We start from the raw sequence: 18,718 nt of genomic DNA on the forward strand, positions 1-18,718 counted from the left end.
CTAATTTTGGCAGATAATGTTGAAAACCATTAACTCAAACAAAGCCGGCTACACGAAATTCAAATCAGAATTCAGGACACGAGTCAACAACCACCACCTCCGCCATAACCACCACCATCACAATGAGCAGCACCGCCACCATGACCACCGTAAACTCCACAACCACCTGTATCACCGCCCGTAGTACTATACACACTGGCTCGCCGCCTCGCCGCCACAACCCTATGGTGTTTCTCTTGCTCAAAACCATCGGCACAACCAAATACAATTATCGATATGATTGAAATTGACATTACGAATAAACATATCAGCATAATTGAACCGCCGGAGCTTCCTAATAAATCGAAATTGGCGCCGATACGTGATACTTCTCTTAATATTCTCGCCATTTTTTGAGATACAATAAGACATTTTTGAGTGTGTTATTGGGGAATATTTATGTACTCCTATATTTTTTTAATATTTATGTAGTTTGACTGTTTCTATAACTAACGGATAAGATTATTAGCAACTTGATTTTTAAATATCTATCTGTTTATTCTTTGTATAAAAATACAATTGAATACATTGGGCGTATTTGTGTATTTTCAAATTTTATTTTTTATATCATGGTAGTGGCAACTTGGTAGAAATTGAGAGAAGTTCTCGCAACTGATAGAACTGAGTAAAGCTGCAGGCAACTCCGCCAGCATGCATCTAAAAAAAATTAAAAAAAATATAATAATAATAATAATCATAATATGGTGGTTGGTTTAAAGAATAAAAATAATAATGCTTGTGGACTTTGTGCATAATAAACTTGTATAATTGGTCGAATTAACTTGGGCTGCCACAACCTGGCCAGCTGGCCTGACTTATTTATAATTTTATTCTTGTGAATTTTCATTGAAATAAGCATGTTATATTGAGAAAATGCCTCATAATTTAAGTACTTGTTTTTTGTTAGTTATAATTAATCATATTAACTATTATAAATCTATAGTAATGTATCATAATTCAAGTAAAAATAATATAATAAAAGCCCTTTAGGGCCCATACAGAGTCATTTGTATTTGACTTTATTTATGTAAATAAAATAGCTCCTTTAAAGTTCGTATATTTAAAGGTTAATTCTGAGATCTTAATAGTTCTCCACTCATTAGTCATTACGAAACTAAGTCAGTTCAATCAAAGTAGTATGTACCAAGTTTATGTTCAATTCTACTATAAATTATAGCTATCCATTATACAAATGGTCAATGGGTAGATTTATCCAAAATTTATCCAATTATCCAAAACTAAATATAACTTTATCAGATCTAAAATAGCGCTCACAAGCACGATGCACTCACGCACGCACGCACGCACAATCTCACACACATATATATCTGAATTAATATCAAATTATCAAAATTTTTAATTATCCAAAATTTAATTACTGTACTTAAAACTACACCTCTACCAAATAATAAGAGGAATAAATTAGAATTGACGTAATCTAACGTTGACGATGTCGGCACGCGTTGAAAGTTCAGCACTTTGTGCCACGTCAAACTGGATTTTTCGATTAACGAACTTTGCAACTTGCAAGTTGAATAAAGTTAACTCTTTAATGCCTTTTATTTTATTTTTATTTTATATATCCCGTCATCTAGACTTACATGCATGTAAATAGTATAATATTACTCTCTCTATTTTCTTGTATTCTTTTCAAATAGAATTTACGAATTTTAGTATTAAACTTTAACAATGATTTACCATTGATTTATATAAAAAACGTATTCATGTGAGATTTTGATAGATTCGTCTCAATGTATTTTTTCTAAATAATAACTTTTTAGATTTTTTAAAAACTCAGAATTAAAGTTAAAAAAATTTTACCCTAAATAATCTAATCTTTCAATAATTTTCCTATATATTTTAAACTTTTAATTAAACATAAATAATCCAAATTATTAATCACTTATCCAAGAAGGTGGTTCTTCAAATAGTAACATGTTTTTAATTTTTTATAGGTTAACTTTAATTACAAAAAGATAAATTTTAAAAATAACAAAAGTAGTAAGTATTTTCTCGGATAGTGTATAATAAAGGAAGGAGTAGATATTCATAGGATTTTCTTTTTCTTGCAAACCAGTAGCAAATTTACCTGTTTTACAATTAGTAGATTATCCGGGTTCACCTTAAGCAAACACCATTTAAAATTAGAATTATTTACGATTGATTAAAAATTAAGATTATTATAGGGAAATCAGTAAAATATTAGGTTATTTGGAATAATTTTTATTAAAATCAATTGACTTTTACATTTGAATTGGAATTTGTGCAAAAAATAAATAGGAAGAATAAATGAAAACAGAAAAAGTATCAAATAACCCCTCAATGATTATTATTTTATATATATTATATATTTTTTAGTTTATTAATAGTGATATCTTTTTTGTTAGTATTTTATTTTGATAGTTAGAATAAAGTAAAATCCAATGAAAATATGTATAATTTCTTAGAAATTTTTTTTATCAAATTATTATTTTCCTCAATACATGTGCCTTATATTCTATAATTTCTTTAATTTTTTGTCATAAACCACATTATTTCTTTAATTAGTGTCCGTAAATTTGACACATATTTAATCTCATTTCATTTGCATATTTTCTCTCACTACTTAAAATTTTCCACAAAATATTGATGGGTATTACTAAATATCGCCATATTTTTCATTTTATAGCCACCCTATATATAATGAATTTCCAAGATTGTCCATGCATAATTTTCGAACTCAAAAACTATAACATCTCTCTAAAACTCTCTAAAAATACTATGTTAACTTAAACAAGCTAAAGGTGTACATCGAATAACAATGGCGAATCAAAACGAACATGATAACGATTCGGTAAGTAATTAATTGTTTCGAAATTTTTCAAAAAAACAATTCCAGAACCCCCTCCAGTTGCACAAAATGTACGACCAGACCTAGGGAGAGTCGCACAAAAAGTGCGACTGGACCTAGGCTAAGTCGCACAAAAAGTGCGACTCGGCCTAGGTCCAATCGCACTTTTTGTGCGACTCGGCCTAGGTCCAGTTGCACTTTTTGTGCGACTGGGGAGTTCAGGAAATTTTTTTTTAAAATTTTTTTTGAAAAATTAATTTTTTTATTTATTATAATTATTTTTTAAGTTATTATTATTTATTAAATATTATAGTAAATTATTTTATTATATATTTATATATATTTTTGTGTTTACTTAAATTATTTATTTATGTTATTTTAATTTATTTTATTTTATATATGTATTTTATTTAGTAAAATTTTTTATTTCATATTTTTATATTGATATTGTTAATATATTGAAATTTGAATTATTAAACTAATTGATATTGTTAATATATTAAATAGTTTAATCTTTAATTTATTAAGAATAAATTTATATTTGCAGGACTTTGAAAACTTAGGGGATAATGTAGATTACTCCGATAGATTTGTTATCGATATGGAATTTGATTCTATAGATGATTTACATGCTTGGGCTGATGAGATAGCACTAAGATTTGGTTTTCAATTTATACGTGCTGCATATAAACAAAAGGAAGGACGTTCTAGGTGAGTTTGTACTTAAGATGTCACCGCTATGGTAATATAAGAGGTGATTTACATAACTTAGACAATGCTGCCCGACCTGGTTCTAAAAGTAGGGCTTGTGGGTGTAAATTTATGATTTTAGGAAGTAGTCGTAAACCAGGGGAAAGACCTTGGACAGTAAGAGTGTTTCCTGGTGAAAAAGGAAGACATAACCACCCGTTCTTGGTGTACAAAGGTGGTCAAATAAGAGTAAATAGGATGACTGTCGATATTAGGCAGCACATACGAGATCTTAGTGCAACTGGCATGCAACCAGCATTTATAATGACTTCAATTAGAAGGAATTTTCCTGGTGTTTTTGCTAGTAATAGTATGAATCAAATTTATAATATAAGACAGTCAATAAGGAGAGAAGAGATGGATGGTAGGACTCCTCTTAACACTGTCTTTATATGGCCACAGAGCATAATTATGTAGTTTGGAAAGACTTGGATAGTGAGGGGCAGTTGAGTAGATTATTGATTACAAATCCTACATCTATGCAGATGATACGTTCGTGGCCCCATGTTGTGTTGATAGACACAACGTACAAAACTAATAAGCAAAAGTGGCCCCGTTGCGAAATAATTGGAATGACGCCAACCAATCATAACTTCTTGGTTGCGTTCTATTTGATGCGAGATGAGACGGTTGTGTCTTATTCTTGGGTGTTGGAGAGGTTGAAGGATATTTACGGCAGAGTTCAGACACCTAACGTAATCGTAACGGATCGAGAAGAGGGTTTGTCTGTAGCTATTCGTGTTGTCTTTCAAGGTAAACAGGTTTTAATGATTAATTATTATCGATCTATATATATATATATATATATATATATATATATATATATATATATATATATATATATATATATATATATATATATATATATATATATCTCAATTAATTTTAAATTTCCGTTTAATGCAGATGTACGATATTTTTTATGCGTATGGCATATTGGCAATGACGTGGAGAACATGGTCGACAAATTGTGCGGTGGCAAGAGAAATCAACAGGGACAGATATTCAGGCAAACAAAATGGAACCCCTTGGTTAACAGTCTGACGATCCCTGAATTTGAAAACAGGTGGGAAGAGATTGTGTCCACTTGTTCGACTAGGAACAACAGGGCCGTGCGGTATTTGGCTGAAACATGGATTCCTCACAAAGAGAAATTTGTGCGTATGTGGACGAATGACTGTTTGCACTTACCAGTAGAGCGATAACCAACACTCGTCCTTCAAGTACTACCTGTGTAGCGGTAATAGCTCATTTGATACCCTCTTTAAAAGGGCACACGCACAGATAACGAATCAGCAATCGAGGATAAGACAAGCTCTGCAGGAATCTATGAATTTGTTTTCAAGGACGTCGCGACTTAATTTTTTGAGACCGTTGTATCGTCATGTTTCAATATTTGCCTTGGAACAATTGATGATGGAGCACAACAGGATGTTAAACTTAGGGATTTATGTTTTTGACAAATGCGGTTGTGTACTTCAAAGAACCCACAGATTACCCTGTGCGTGTTAGTGTTACTTGTCAATCAAGTTTCATGGTTCGTTGTACTTGGACGATATACATCCATTTTGGAAAATGTTAAAGTACTTAGAGGCAGAAGAAGACGCCAACGAAGAAGTACGACACGCAAACGTCGATGATAAAGAGTACTTTCAATCGTCGGTGGATGAAGTTTTAAAAGCCGACCCCACAGTTGTACGACGCATGTCTCAGGTACTTGAACATGAACTACACTCTGATGATATTGATATACCCGAGCCACAAGCAAGTCCACCGAGGAAGGGAAGACCAACGACAGGCAGAACCCTCAGGAGAAACAAAAGTGCGTTCGAGTACAGTAGATCATCCTCAAGGGGTCGCGAATCCAGATCTTCATTACGCAGGAGATCTAGTGGTAGATCAGCAACCGATCAAACCAATCGTTAGTTGGAATTAACTTCAGTTTCAACTTATCTGGTACCCGTATTTCCTTTCCTATAATCATATATGTTTTAGATCAATTGAATGATATTAATATACTGTTATTTTTTTCAGATGGTTTAGCAGGTCGTAATTTTTCCGTATATTCTTCCGTCGTACCTGTTTGATTGGATTGATGTTATAGGTGACGGAAACATAACAACTTTGGAATAGACTGTGCGGCGTACAACGACCACAGCATAATAACACCGTTGAAGATGCAGTCAATTTAGATACTCCTTAGTACAATGTTGTGTAGTTATTGTGTTGATTGTGTTTATTATACTGATTATACTTAGTGTTTTCATTAATTGTATTCATTGTAGTAATTGTATTTATAGTATTCATTCCATAATTATATTAGTGAATAAATATGTTTGTGAATCAAACGCAACGCGTAATAATACAAATTCTTCATCAATACAAACATAAATGTCTATGAAGGGCTGTGCCCTCTAAACTCTTGCCATTCGGCAGACAAATCTCTAAATTCATCCAAATAGAAATCAGCAGCCTTTCTTTCCCGGGGCGTCATATTAACAACAGCTGGCATCCTGAGCAATGGCGCGAGTCGAGTTGAAAATTCAGCTGCAAACTGTACAAACAAAACAATTGTATTACCAAAAAATTAGACAACAATTTCGATAATGACACATAAAAATGAAATGGATAAATAGAAACACTAACGTATTCAACTCTGTTATCCGCTGCACCAAACGCAGCAGTAGGTCCTTCACCGGGGATGAGAAATGTGTGGGAAGACACTCTAAACGAGTCGATGTACTCAGGGACAGCCTCTGATGGAACAGATGCTCGACGCAATGCCTGATCACCAACGCGGGCACAATAGGGGAACCTACTCCACATCTCCGTGTGCATAGACGGAAAAGCGAATGTCACTGAATAGGAACTCTGTGCTGGTTGCAGAGCTTGGGTAGGTCTCAACGGGGGGGGGGGGGAATAGCCTATACAAAACCAAACTGTCTGACTGTCCTCTCAGGCAAATACAACTCCACAATATCAAAACAAGTGATACCTCTAATATAGGCGGTGCGTGCGTGCTCGTTCAATAAAGCCCTAGGAGAAGTCATGTACGGAGTCCATTCCACCTGCTTACAAAGAAAAATTACAAATCGCACAAAAAGTGCGACTGAACCTAGGAGGAGTCGCACAAAAAGTGTGACGGTTCCTAGGTTCAGTCGCACTTTTTGTGCGACTCCACCTAGGTTCTGTCACACTTTTTGTGCGACTCGTAATTTTTTTGTTTTTAAATTTTTAATTACATTAAAATAGAAATTACCTCGAGTTTTTGTTAACGACTCCTCCTAGGTTCAATCGCACTTTAGCTCCGATTAATTTTATGTGTAGATTTTGTGTTTTTTGAAGTGATAAAAGTGTTATTGAGTGAGTTTGAAGTGTTTTATAGAAGTTTAAAAATTTTTAAATCTAAGGACATTTTCGTTATTTTATTAAATTAATTTAAAATAAAGGTGACAATAAAATAGAAAGGATGATGAAAAATAAAAATTGGGGACCATACAAAAAAACATAAATAGTACGTGTTTTTTTAATTGATCTTTAGATTTGGAATAGGGCCAAAGAATACCTTTACGGACAAAACAAGCAATGCATATTTAGCATGCTATTTTGGGTTTCAAAAATATTTAAATGAGATGGTAGTATTGTGAAATATTTTTTTTTTTGACTGACTTACTTATATTTGACAAAAAAAAATTTATTAAAACCATCTCATCATGAAACGGTTAAATATGGGTTGACTTAATATTTACTTTTAAAAAAATTAAACAAAGAAACTATTTTTAACTTACTTAATCAATTGTTTTTTTTAAAAAACATTAATTTGGTTGTTTGTATGGACTCGTCTCATGGTGAGACAGTCTCATACAAGACTTGCAGATATTTAGTGTGCTTAAGTATCACTCACAATTTTTAAAATGATTAATTAAAGAAATAAATTAATTATATGGATTCGTCTCATAATGAGACGGTCTTATACAAAACGAACTATTTGGATTTTGTCTTTTTCTTTTCTTTTTTCAATCAGTCTTGTATGAGACCGTTTCACCCATGAACGAGTCCATATACAAGTTCTATTAACAAAAAATATTGAAAAAAATGAAAAATTGAACGTCCACTTGTACAAAAGTAATTTTTTAATAGTTTAGACTGACTCAATTGAAATCGTCTCACAAAGTAATGTGAATCGAATTTTGGACGTTTACCTGAGAAAGTAACACATATTCTAATTAAATAAGACCCAATTCTCGTCTTTTGCTTTTCTTAACCAAGTCTATTAGCGTTAAAAATAAGCCGAATTCACAACCGCCATTGGGCCTATGTTTAGTTAAATATATATATGTATATATATATATATATGAATCCATTCCAAATTTTTTTGCTCATTTTATTTCAAATTCCTCCCCCTCCCTCTCTCTCTCTCTCTCTCTAAAATCCATTTATTTGAGTAACTATCGTTCAACGGTTATATTTTCATTTCACTTTCCCAAATTTAAATTTCAAATCACAATCTCAATCTCAGATTCTCTCACAGATTAAGATATTCTTCATCAATGGGGGCAGCCAACAGTCGTGAAGGTTTAGAGCTTTCTGATTCTGATGATTACGACGAACGAGATTCCGATCAAGAAGAAGATTATGATACTTCTGAAGAACAAGTTGAAGATGACCATAGCCGTCAACCTACAACTCCTTCATCGTCTTCTTTAGATGATGTTGAAGCTAGGTTAAAGGCTCTTAAGCTCAAATACCCTGTTTCTTCTACCCCAATTCAAACTCTTTCTTCTGGGTTAGGTCGAAAAAATGCAGTTAAACTTTATCGGCATGTAGGTGGTGATACTTCTGATTCTAAATGGAAAACTGCTGATGGTTGTACTTCTTACTTGTTTGTGAAATCTAATGATGATGAGGATGAGGAGGAGGAGGAGGAGGAGAAAAATGGGTATTGGGAGTTGAGGGTTGGGTCTAAAATTAGGGTTAGGGTTTCCACGGATTTACAATTGAAGATGTTTCCTGATCAATTACGGGTTGATTTTGTGTGTAATGGTGTTTGGGCGTTGAAATTTTTTGAGAAGAATAATTATTATAGTTTGTTTCTGGCTGAATTCCAGGATTGTTTATTTGAGAATGTTCATGGGTTAAAAGCTACTGAGAAGAATAAGCTTAAAGTTTATGGGAAAGATTTTCTTGGGTGGCTTAATCCTGAAGATGCTGATGATACAATGTGGGATGCAGTTGATGATGAACAGTTTGGAAGTGGAAGTAAGACTCCTAGTTCTGCGTCTACTCCGTCTCTGTTGCACCGAGACCTCCTCGAAGAAATCGAAGAAGTTGCCAATTCTGGGATTCAGAGTTTGGCATTAGGTGCTCTTGATAACAGTTTTCTTGTTGGGAATGATGGTATTCAAGTTGTTAAGAATTTCAGGCATGGAATTCATGGAAAAGGGGTGTGTGTTAAGTTTGATCGAAGTGGGTCAAAGAACACAAATTCTTCAAGCTATTCAACCCCAAAAAAGGCAATTTTAATGAGGGGAGAAACTAATATGATGTTAATGAGTCCAGTACTGGAGAATAAACCACATGCTCCTGGGCTTCATCAATTGGATATCGAAACAGGGAAAATCGTTACTGAATGGAAGTTTGCCAAAGATGGGGCGGATATCTCAATGAGAGACATAACTAATGACAACAAAGGAGCACAATTGGATCCTTCAGGATCAACATTCTTGGGTTTAGATGATAATAGACTGTGCCAATGGGATATGCGAGAACGCTGCGGTATGGTGCAGAGTCTTGCCACTTCTAACTCCCCTGTATTGCATTGGAATCAAGGTCATCAATTTTCAAGAGGAACAAACTTTCAGTGTTTTGCTTCCACTGGGGATGGTTCAATTGTTGTTGGTTCACTTGATGGAAAGATTAGGCTGTATTCTAAGACATCTATGAGACAAGCAAAGACTGCATTCCCTGGCCTTGGTTCGCCAATTACTCATGTGGATGTTACTTACGATGGAAAATGGGTGTTGGGTACTACAGATACATATTTGATTCTTATTTGTACGCTGTTTACTGATAAAGATGGAAGGACAAAGACAGGATTTGGTGGTCGAATGGGTAATAGAGTATCAGCTCCTAGATTGCTTAAGTTAACTCCTGTGGATGCTCATCGGGCAGGGTCAAACAACAAGTTCCATGGTGGTCAGTTTTCATGGGTAAGAGAACTCATTTTACTTTTATCCTTCTCCTTTTGTGTTTGCTGCATTACTATCAGCTTCTATGTTCTGATTATTGTTTCATGTTTTGTTTGTTAAATTATGTGCACTTATTATTCGTGTGAAGTTGCAATTGATGTTTGTTACTAAGGGTCAATCGGAAACAAAAATACTTTTGTTATCTCTAACAAGTGTAAATTTGCATCTATCCAAACACAAATCCCACCCACCTAGATGGGAGCCACTTTGGCGTTTGATAATGGAGTGTTGTTATTGTTGTAGTGTTAAATGTTGTCATGTTGATTACACGGCTTCTGTTGTGATTTTCTTTTTACCTTTTTTCGGGCTAGCATTGAATTTTTGTGTTTACTAGTACTTTAGCATGTGGTTTTGTCTTTAGATAGCTTATTTTAGGAAATTTTGGGTTTTCCTTTCTAGTTCTTCCTGGGTTTCAACGTTTTATGTGGCAGATTTTAGGTAGATGTAACCTGATTGCATTCCAGAGCTTTCAGATTTTAAAAGAGATATTCCTCAAGTTTTGGCTGGGTTATTATTGAATCATTACACATTCTTCAGAGCTTTTGCGGATTTTGATTGGATTTTTCTCCCTTTTATGGCCCTGTGTTTGAGATTATGACCTGGGGTTAGTTAGTTTTCTAGCATTAATTAGGAAAATTGAGGTTGGTGCAGAAATAGCTTATGGAGTTAAATTCGCGTTATCCTATTTTGAAAATCTGCATCTTATACAGCACACATGCCTATGCTGAGATTGAGCATTGAAATGAGGACAATCTTGCCCCCTATTCATGTTGTGGTATTTCGGGGTCGTACTTGATATGGACTGTTCGGTGAATGACTATGCTTGAGAACTTGTGAAGTTTTCAAGCAAAACCTACTGTCTAATATGGGCCCTTTTTAAAGTTGCTTCGTGTTATTTGTTATTTGTGAGGATAAAAATATGGCTTGATTTCTGTTTCTTGTCAAAATATGAAAATTCTTATTCGATCCATAAATGGGAGAATCTAGTCTGCTATGACCTCAAGCACATAAGGGGATGGTGATGGGTTGTGGGCTGGTAGCATTGATAAGGTATTTCACAATCTCTAATCAAGGATATGCGTTAAGGGGATTTTAGTGACCGTCAGGTTCTCGACAGAGCAACCGGCACATGACCAGGATAAACAACAACAATAACAATGTTAGAGCTTTGATCCCAAAGGATTGTGGTCGAATACATGAACTAATATATCAATTCTAATGGTCGTCCTTATCCATTACTAATTTTCTACCATCTCATTCAGTAATAGTATCAGGTATCCTTTTCTCTGCTGTTATGCATTCTTTAACATGTGAGGTTCCTGTGTTTCCAGGTAACGGAGGAAGGGAAACAAGAGCGTCACATAGTTGTAACAGCCGGAAAATTTAGCGTTATATGGAACTTCGAGCAAGTGAAGAACAGTGGCCACGAGTGCTACCAAAACCAACAGGGTATGAAGAGCTGTTACTGCTACAAGATTGTGTTGAAAGACGAGTCTATAGTAGACAGCCGCTTCATGCATGAGAAGTTTGCAGTTAGCGACACCCCTGAAGCTCCTCTTGTGGTGGCTACACCCATGAAAGTGACTTCATTCAGCATATCAACCCAGCAGTAACAATATTACACTGTTATCTCAATCTAGTATGCCATTTTTTTTAATTCTGAAGGGTATTCCTACTACATCAGTAAATACTCATTTTATGTTTCTTTTAGTGATTCAAGTATGTGTGCAAACTAGGGCTTTAATATTGCTATGCAATGGAAATTGTCCAAATTTTTAGTGATTCAATAGAATTTTGTTGCTTTCTATTTTTGTCTTGCTTTATGTGAAAATGTTTGATTTGATTTGGTTTATGATGTATAAGACAACATTTTGGAATACGAAATGCAAAATATTTTCAACAAAAATAATTTAATATCGAGAATTGAGATCTATTAAGGTTATCCGTAAGTAAATTGGTATTAAGTGTTGTGAATGATCAATTACGATGGATTAAAGAATCATGTAATTAACCCATAGGGTGAATCTAGAAAAAAAAATTAAAAATTTCAATAAAAAAAATTATTTCCGAGGATTGAGATTTATCAATATTATCCATAAATGAAAATGGTGGTGTTGTGAATGTCCCAAATAGGAAAGTAAATACTCCATTTGTTTGTTTAAATTTGCTACGGCTTACTCATCACCACTCAAAAGTCATTTCAGGTTTGAAAAGTAAACATACAAGGCTGGTGGAACATACATTTGTTTTACATTTAACAAAAAAATGGCCGAGAAGGAAAATAATAGCTTTATATGCTTTACACAAAAGAATTGAAATTTGCAAACATAGTGCAAAATTAAAGCCCGCATAATATGATATTGGCTGTGTAACGTTGTAAAGATTTTCAAAAAGAAAGATCTAATATTTCCCACATTGTAATGTAAAAAGCCGCGTTACCATGTTCCATGCTTTCGAGAAATGTTCCAAGAAAAGCCGCGTTACTCATCACCGTGTTACATTTGTTTTGGGTTGTTTCAAGAAATGTTCCATGCTTTCGACTGATATTTAACATTACATGTACTCCCGTTACCCCATCACATCTCGTTACCATGGTCGAGACTGTCACCACATTTTCGCACTATTTTTTTTTAAATATACCTATCAGTAATTTTTTCCCCATTGAAAACAATAGTCTTATAACTGTTTAGACAGGTGAAGCTATGCAGTTTCTGGTATTGCAAGTAGCACAAACTCAATGCCTATAAATTTGGCTTGCCAGTCTTGTGATCGCGTCTAATTTTCCGATATAGGTGCAAGTTCCTAAAACAATAAGAAATGTGTCAATGCAGTTCAAATCAACATTGTTAGAGTATATAACATATCGATTCGAACCCGTGATTTTTTTGTCACGTAACCAACTCAACCAAAAGCTTAATCTGATATTTAAAGCCCCAGAATATGTTATATACTCTAACAAACATCAACAGACTATCCTATATGGAAAAAAGTATACCCCTGCAGACAGGAAAAGCATGTTTTGTGCACCAGATGATTTAGGATTCACAGGTGAATGCCTGAAAGCATGGTTCACCAAATATGATTTGGAAGATGGATTCCTTGAGAGCATCGAAGGCAATGTTCGAGAGAGCCAGGACTCAGACGGAGACTTAGGTAGTAGGGAGTTCAGACCAAGTGGAGAACTAGCCTTGGGTGGCTGTTGAGCATCAACGATTAAAGTGACGTCTTTATTGCCTTTCTGCAAGTTTTTGATGCCATTACTGACAGCCCGGAAAGACTTTATATCTTGCAGTGAATCCATAGAAGGGTTTCTTCCTTTGAATTCCAGTAAGCTTGAATTTGAGTGTTGAGATTCGACCATACTTTCAGAATCTACATACAAGGTTTTTTCATCTACAAGCCGGTTTACTGAAATTCTCATTTCTTCAGCATCGTCGTGTGAGGCTGAGTTCGTCATTATGTTGTCATTTTTAGGCAAGTTTGGCTTACATCGACTGAAATCTCGAGGTTCCTTGCTAGTCATCGTTGATTCATTCGTAGGAGTATACTTTTTCGCAGTTCTTTTCAGTTCACCTCGACAAGCAATCCCTGCATCCTGCATTAAATATAAATCACTTCCACTTAAAGGGCTCGGGGTAGTACAACAGACAAGAATATAAATGATAGAATGATACGATACTTACGTTCCGCTTATGATCCCTACCGGGTGCTGCATACGCAGGTCTTGTGCGAGCACTTCGAGCAGAGGAAATCACTTCGACGTGATCTCTCATACCCGGTATGGGATTCATCATACAAAATCTAGGCATAAGCCCACAAAGTTTGACAGATAAATCTTCTGCTCTATCGGGTTCCTCCTTATCATCGTCGTTTTCTTCTCCATTGGTGCAACGCAGGGGATCAGGAACAGACTCGTATCGAGGGGACTCCTTCAGTGTCACTGTCTTGATCCCCGGTTGTTCCTGCTCTCTAGCCACGGGGTGTCTTCTAGAAACAAAATGCGGTGTTTCTGAAGCCACGGCTTTTGCTGCAGGAAGAAACCTAGCCATCATAAAATCTCGTGACTGAGGATCAGAAAAGGCCTCGAATGACCCTGAACCATCCAATCCGCTTACACCACTAACACTGCAGTTAAAGAATGACTCGGTTCTAGAAACCTTTTCCCGAGCATTTACATAGGCCACATTTTCATCGTCTGAATTACAAGCATCTTTATTTTCTTTCTCATCCCCGGATTCTTCAACTGTATCAAACGAAGAAGTTTCCAAAGAACGGGAAACGTTATCGTCTGCTCGGTTTCTAGAACTAGACGTAGGATATTCTTGCAGCACATCATCAGTTTGTTTTTGCATATGGTTTGTATTCCTCCCTGGTGGCAGTTTCGGAACAGGAGTCAGGCACTCAAGAGCATCGTTTCGTGCATTGTTTTCTCCCTTAGGCCTTCCGGGCATTTGTTCCCACTTAAAAGGAACAACACCAGGATTTCTAATGGGGCCTGATTTAAGTTCTGATTTGTAAAAAGGAAGAGAGGGCAAGCTTGGATAGGAGTTATTGTTCTTCCTTTCATTTCCCTTTAGAGCAGGAATTGATGCGCCACGCCTCACAGAGAGCAGAGGTTGATTAAAGTTTAGTTGTTTATCCGCCATCATACTCTTGAGAGTCATGAATCAAAGCTATCTGTCGACAGGAAACCAACGAGCCTATTCAAGCTCGTTGGTCGAACAAGATTAGACGAGAAACAAGACAATTACGTTGATATGATAAGTCAGTGTCACATGATTCGCTAAATCGCGAATAAAAACAAAGCGAATTACGGTCGATTTTAGGCTATTTGAACCATTTTGAGCGAATCGCGAATCTAAAAGGCGAACTAAATAGCGAATTATGTTTTGCTAGATAAGATAAAATGAAGTTATGACATAATCAGACATTTTCAAGCAAAAGAGCACCTTGGGTTTGAGCTAATTTTCACTTTGGATGTCGATATACTAATGTGTGATGTGTATTGGAAAAAGTATAAAGTGATTCAATACAAGTGATGAACATAAGAATAGATATACCAACTTCAGACTTTACTACAAAATTAACTATATTTGACTTCAGTTTTCCAATCAGATATAGACTACTAGATCATTTGTAAATAATGGAAGGGACAAGGGACAATGTCAAAATTACAGGAAGTCTCAACATCATAAGTCAAAACTCAACTGCCGACTCTGATAGCAATCAAGGGTCAATTGAAAATAACCTTTTGTCATGCATCAAACTCTCCAAACTTTTTTTAGGCAGCAACAACCTAATTACAATCCAAAACGTAATTTCAAAAATCTCCGTTCATTTATACTTGCTACATATAAACTTGTAAAGCAATCCAAAACGTAATTTCAATCATCTATATCTTAAACTATTCTAAACTAAAAATTACAAAAATTTAATATAATGAAAGTATGCGATTAGACAATTTAAAGAAAATCTCAGTTGACTATATTTCTTCTTAGTTCTTATAATATATAATAATATATAAAATAAACTTGAAACATAAATAGTATCAATATGTCTGATGTAACAAGTATTTCATAACAAAGCCACCTCATATTAGTTTAATGATACGTTGTTGAGTCTTCCAATCAAAAACTCAACTACTATTACCTTGGAAAGCTCAAGTACTAGTATTAGCTATTCCTCTATCCCTGATTTTGCTCGGAAATGTTACTTTTTAGTACCAAACTCAAAAAGATAGAAGAGAAGTAGAAATTAAAGCACTTTAATAGAGAGCTAGACACACATTTTGCTGATAAATCACAATCATATAGAACAGAATAAAATCACAGGGTACTAATAAATGTAATAATAACCATCAAACTCTTAACAATTGCCACTTAAATCATAGGTCTTAAATACCATTCTCCATGAAAATCCAATAAAGGAAATATTCAAAAAAAGCAGTCAATTCAAAATATAGATGAGAAATAAGGAATTACTGATGAGAAATAAAATTAAGGTACTAATAAATGTAATAATAACCATCAAACTTCCACAAGAAAAACCCATGATGCAATTCAAAGAAAGAAAGAAATAAAAGATTAATCTTACCAGAAAACCCAATATAGTAATCAATAGAAAGCCAATCTCAATCCAAAAATAACCAATAACCCACAAAAAAAAAGAGGAGAAATATAGAGAAAGAAATAGTCTTTTAGAGAAAAAAAGGTGTAATTACTGATTAGCAAAGTTATATGATGATCTGTATGATGAAATAATTGCAAGAAAAAGAAGAACTTTAAGAAAAATCTTTCCTTGAAACTAAAAAAGGAAGAAAGAATAAAGGAAGAAGAGAAATGAGGAAAGGAAAGGAGAAAGGGAATAAAGCAAGTTGTAAGTTTGTGTTACCTTGCACATAGCAAATATCAGAGCTTATGCATTACCAATGAAAGTTTCCATCTTTATTTTATTATCAGATAATGCCCCTCCGATGCAACATTTTATTAAAATTTCTGAGATATTGAATAAAAAGTTTAAGTTTTTTATGTTTTAACTATTTTAAAATATTTTATACTCATTTAATAAGAAACATTATAAAGATTTTATAAAAATCTTTTAAAAAACAAAATAAAATATATTTTTATGACTTTCTTTTACGTTAAATAATGTGACCTAAAACGTAAAAAATCAATCAATATAAATAATATTATATTTATATTTAGAAAGTAGTAAAGTCAAAAATATTAATAGTCATTATAACAATGACATCATCATTAAGCTTTAGAGGAAATTTTTTTATTAAGAGCATAACACATAAGCAATTTTGATAAGTGATGATACTACCGGTGTTTTATTTTAGTAATAGTTATAGATTCTTTTATATTCCTCATATAACCATTAATGCTAATAAGGTTCTTTTATATTCCCCATATAAATCATGAGTAATTTTTTTTTTCAATATAAGAGCAATTTATTACTTTAATTTTGTGGTGAACTTGTCAAAGATTAATTATTTTACAAGGCTAATTTAATGAGTAATTTGTTGATCTATTAATAAACTTGTCAAAGATTCCATTGAAATTAGTCCATGTACATTTATTATAGGAATTTGCTAATTTTTATACATAGCCCTAAGGGCTATGTATAACAAAGTCCTATTAATTATTGTAGTAACTGCTACTGTCAACTGTGTATTTTATTGGTAGCACCGTAGCAGGATGCTTAAATTTGTTTGCATGTAGATGTAAAGGATATCAGTTGTTCATTTATCATTTATTTATTTTGACTAAACAATTCCAACCTAAAGTACAACCTTAAATTGGGATTTGAGCGGGTCGAATATACGAAACATTACTGTTGCTAATCAAAAACAAAGAAAGAGGTTGTTTTTAATTGAATATTAGTAAGCATGCAATTTTATATAAATAAGAAGTGTATATAATTTAATTAGAAGTTTTATCTTTTTCTTCCATTATAATCTGAAACCAAAAAAATATAAATTTTTAGCTCCATCAAAATAATGGACATATACAATAAGGATGGAGAAAGGAAATTAATCGTTTTGTAAGTATGAAAATTAAACTCTTTTCATAAAAATAAAAGGAAAAATCCTTAATCATCTGGTTAACCCAAGTTCTTTTTATTGGGATAAAGTTGGAGAATTTTCTACCATTAGAAAAAGAGAGTATTAATATATTATGTAAGTGATGGTCTGATGGTATTGCATCTTTGCAGGAAATATCTAGAGAAATAAGCAAAGAAGAATATTGAATAATAAAGTTATCGTGAAAAGTGTGCATACATGATAATGTTAAAATAAAATTAGTGGAAACATGTGAAAATACAAGTATTTAAAAAATATTATATAATGTTATTGAAAAATATATTGAGACCTTAAGTTGTAAAATATGTTAACTTAGAAAAGTTAAGATTAATTTGGTCTAACTTAATATTGTATAAATTGTAAGATTTGAAAACAACCTTTAAAACTACTCGTTATAGTAGGTGAGTAAATCATTAAAAACACAAAGTACTTTTTTTGCTTATAAATTTTTTTTACATATTATTTTCATCTGTTTTTCACCGAGCATAAGATAATTTTCCTCTCTAATGTAATCTCACCCTCTTTATTTTCCTCATTAGATAAAAACTTTTTTTTTTAACCATGTTAAAATCTCCCCTTATCATATCCTTGGTAAATAGCAACAATCATTTATAGCAATTCCAGCGGGATGATATTATTTGATATTCTTACAAAAAAAAAATATTTGATATAGTAAGTAGATACGAAGTAAAAATGTACAAAAGAATTTTAATTTGTATACATCTTTTTTGGAAAATAAAAATCATATAGTTTTTATTAAATGGGGTACCTTACACTATCAAGAACCATCTGTCCCATTTGTATAGGAGCACTTTTAAAAAACTTTTCGTCATTGCTTTCACTGGTTTTGGATAACGAATGATGAAGTTTAATGCAAAGTGGTGTTGTCTTTATCCCATTCATTAGTTGAAACTTCTAGAATGGTAATCAATTTGCTATATATGCATTCATTCTTTTTGACTTTAGGTTGGTAGAGAAGTAATTTCTAAATGTTTTTTTTTTAAAAAAAAAAATAGATTTCAGATGTAAAAATAATAGGGGTGGAATATATTCTTTTTGATGTTTTAAAATAGTGTAGAAAGAGGTAAAAGGTAGATAGATGAAATAAATTTAAAGGTAAAATAGACAAGAAAGGTTTTTGTTACAGAACAGACTGAGGAAAAAAAAGAAAAGAATTAAATGAGAAACAAACACAAAATTTTATTGGAGAAAAGTAGTACTTACAACAACTATAATCGTACTTGATTGTCGAAAGATTTTAAGGGT

General features: G+C 33.3%; 2 protein-coding genes across 5 annotated transcripts; one reads left to right on the forward strand and one right to left on the reverse strand.

Moving 5' to 3' along the window:
• The first annotated feature begins 7,979 nt into the window (after positions 1-7,979).
• LOC130805352 (protein CYPRO4-like) lies at positions 7,980-11,672 on the forward strand. The gene is made up of 2 exons (XM_057670116.1): positions 7,980-9,828; positions 11,199-11,672. The coding sequence occupies exons 1-2, from the start codon at positions 8,170-8,172 to the stop codon at positions 11,478-11,480; spliced, it is 1,941 nt and encodes a 646-aa protein (XP_057526099.1). The 5' UTR covers positions 7,980-8,169; the 3' UTR covers positions 11,481-11,672.
• A 126-nt stretch (positions 11,673-11,798) lies between these two features.
• Positions 11,799-16,366, reverse strand: LOC130805353 (uncharacterized). 4 transcript variants are annotated; one of them, XM_057670120.1, is made up of 4 exons: positions 15,961-16,318; positions 13,551-14,567; positions 12,863-13,462; positions 11,799-12,669 (listed from the first exon to the last, which is right to left on the reverse strand). In XM_057670120.1, the coding sequence occupies exons 2-4, from the start codon at positions 14,529-14,531 to the stop codon at positions 12,643-12,645; spliced, it is 1,608 nt and encodes a 535-aa protein (XP_057526103.1). In that variant the 5' UTR covers positions 14,532-14,567; positions 15,961-16,318; the 3' UTR covers positions 11,799-12,642. The 4 variants fall into 4 exon arrangements, with proteins under 4 accessions (XP_057526103.1, XP_057526104.1, XP_057526100.1 ...); XM_057670121.1 differs by having other exon boundaries at positions 13,551-14,544; positions 15,961-16,251; XM_057670117.1 differs by having other exon boundaries at positions 11,800-12,669; positions 16,258-16,366.
• Between the last annotated feature and the right edge of the window lie 2,352 nt (positions 16,367-18,718).

The sequence above is a fragment of the Amaranthus tricolor genome, chromosome 2, assembly GCF_026212465.1.
Source record: "Amaranthus tricolor cultivar Red isolate AtriRed21 chromosome 2, ASM2621246v1, whole genome shotgun sequence".
NCBI classification, from domain to species: domain Eukaryota; kingdom Viridiplantae; phylum Streptophyta; class Magnoliopsida; order Caryophyllales; family Amaranthaceae; genus Amaranthus; species Amaranthus tricolor.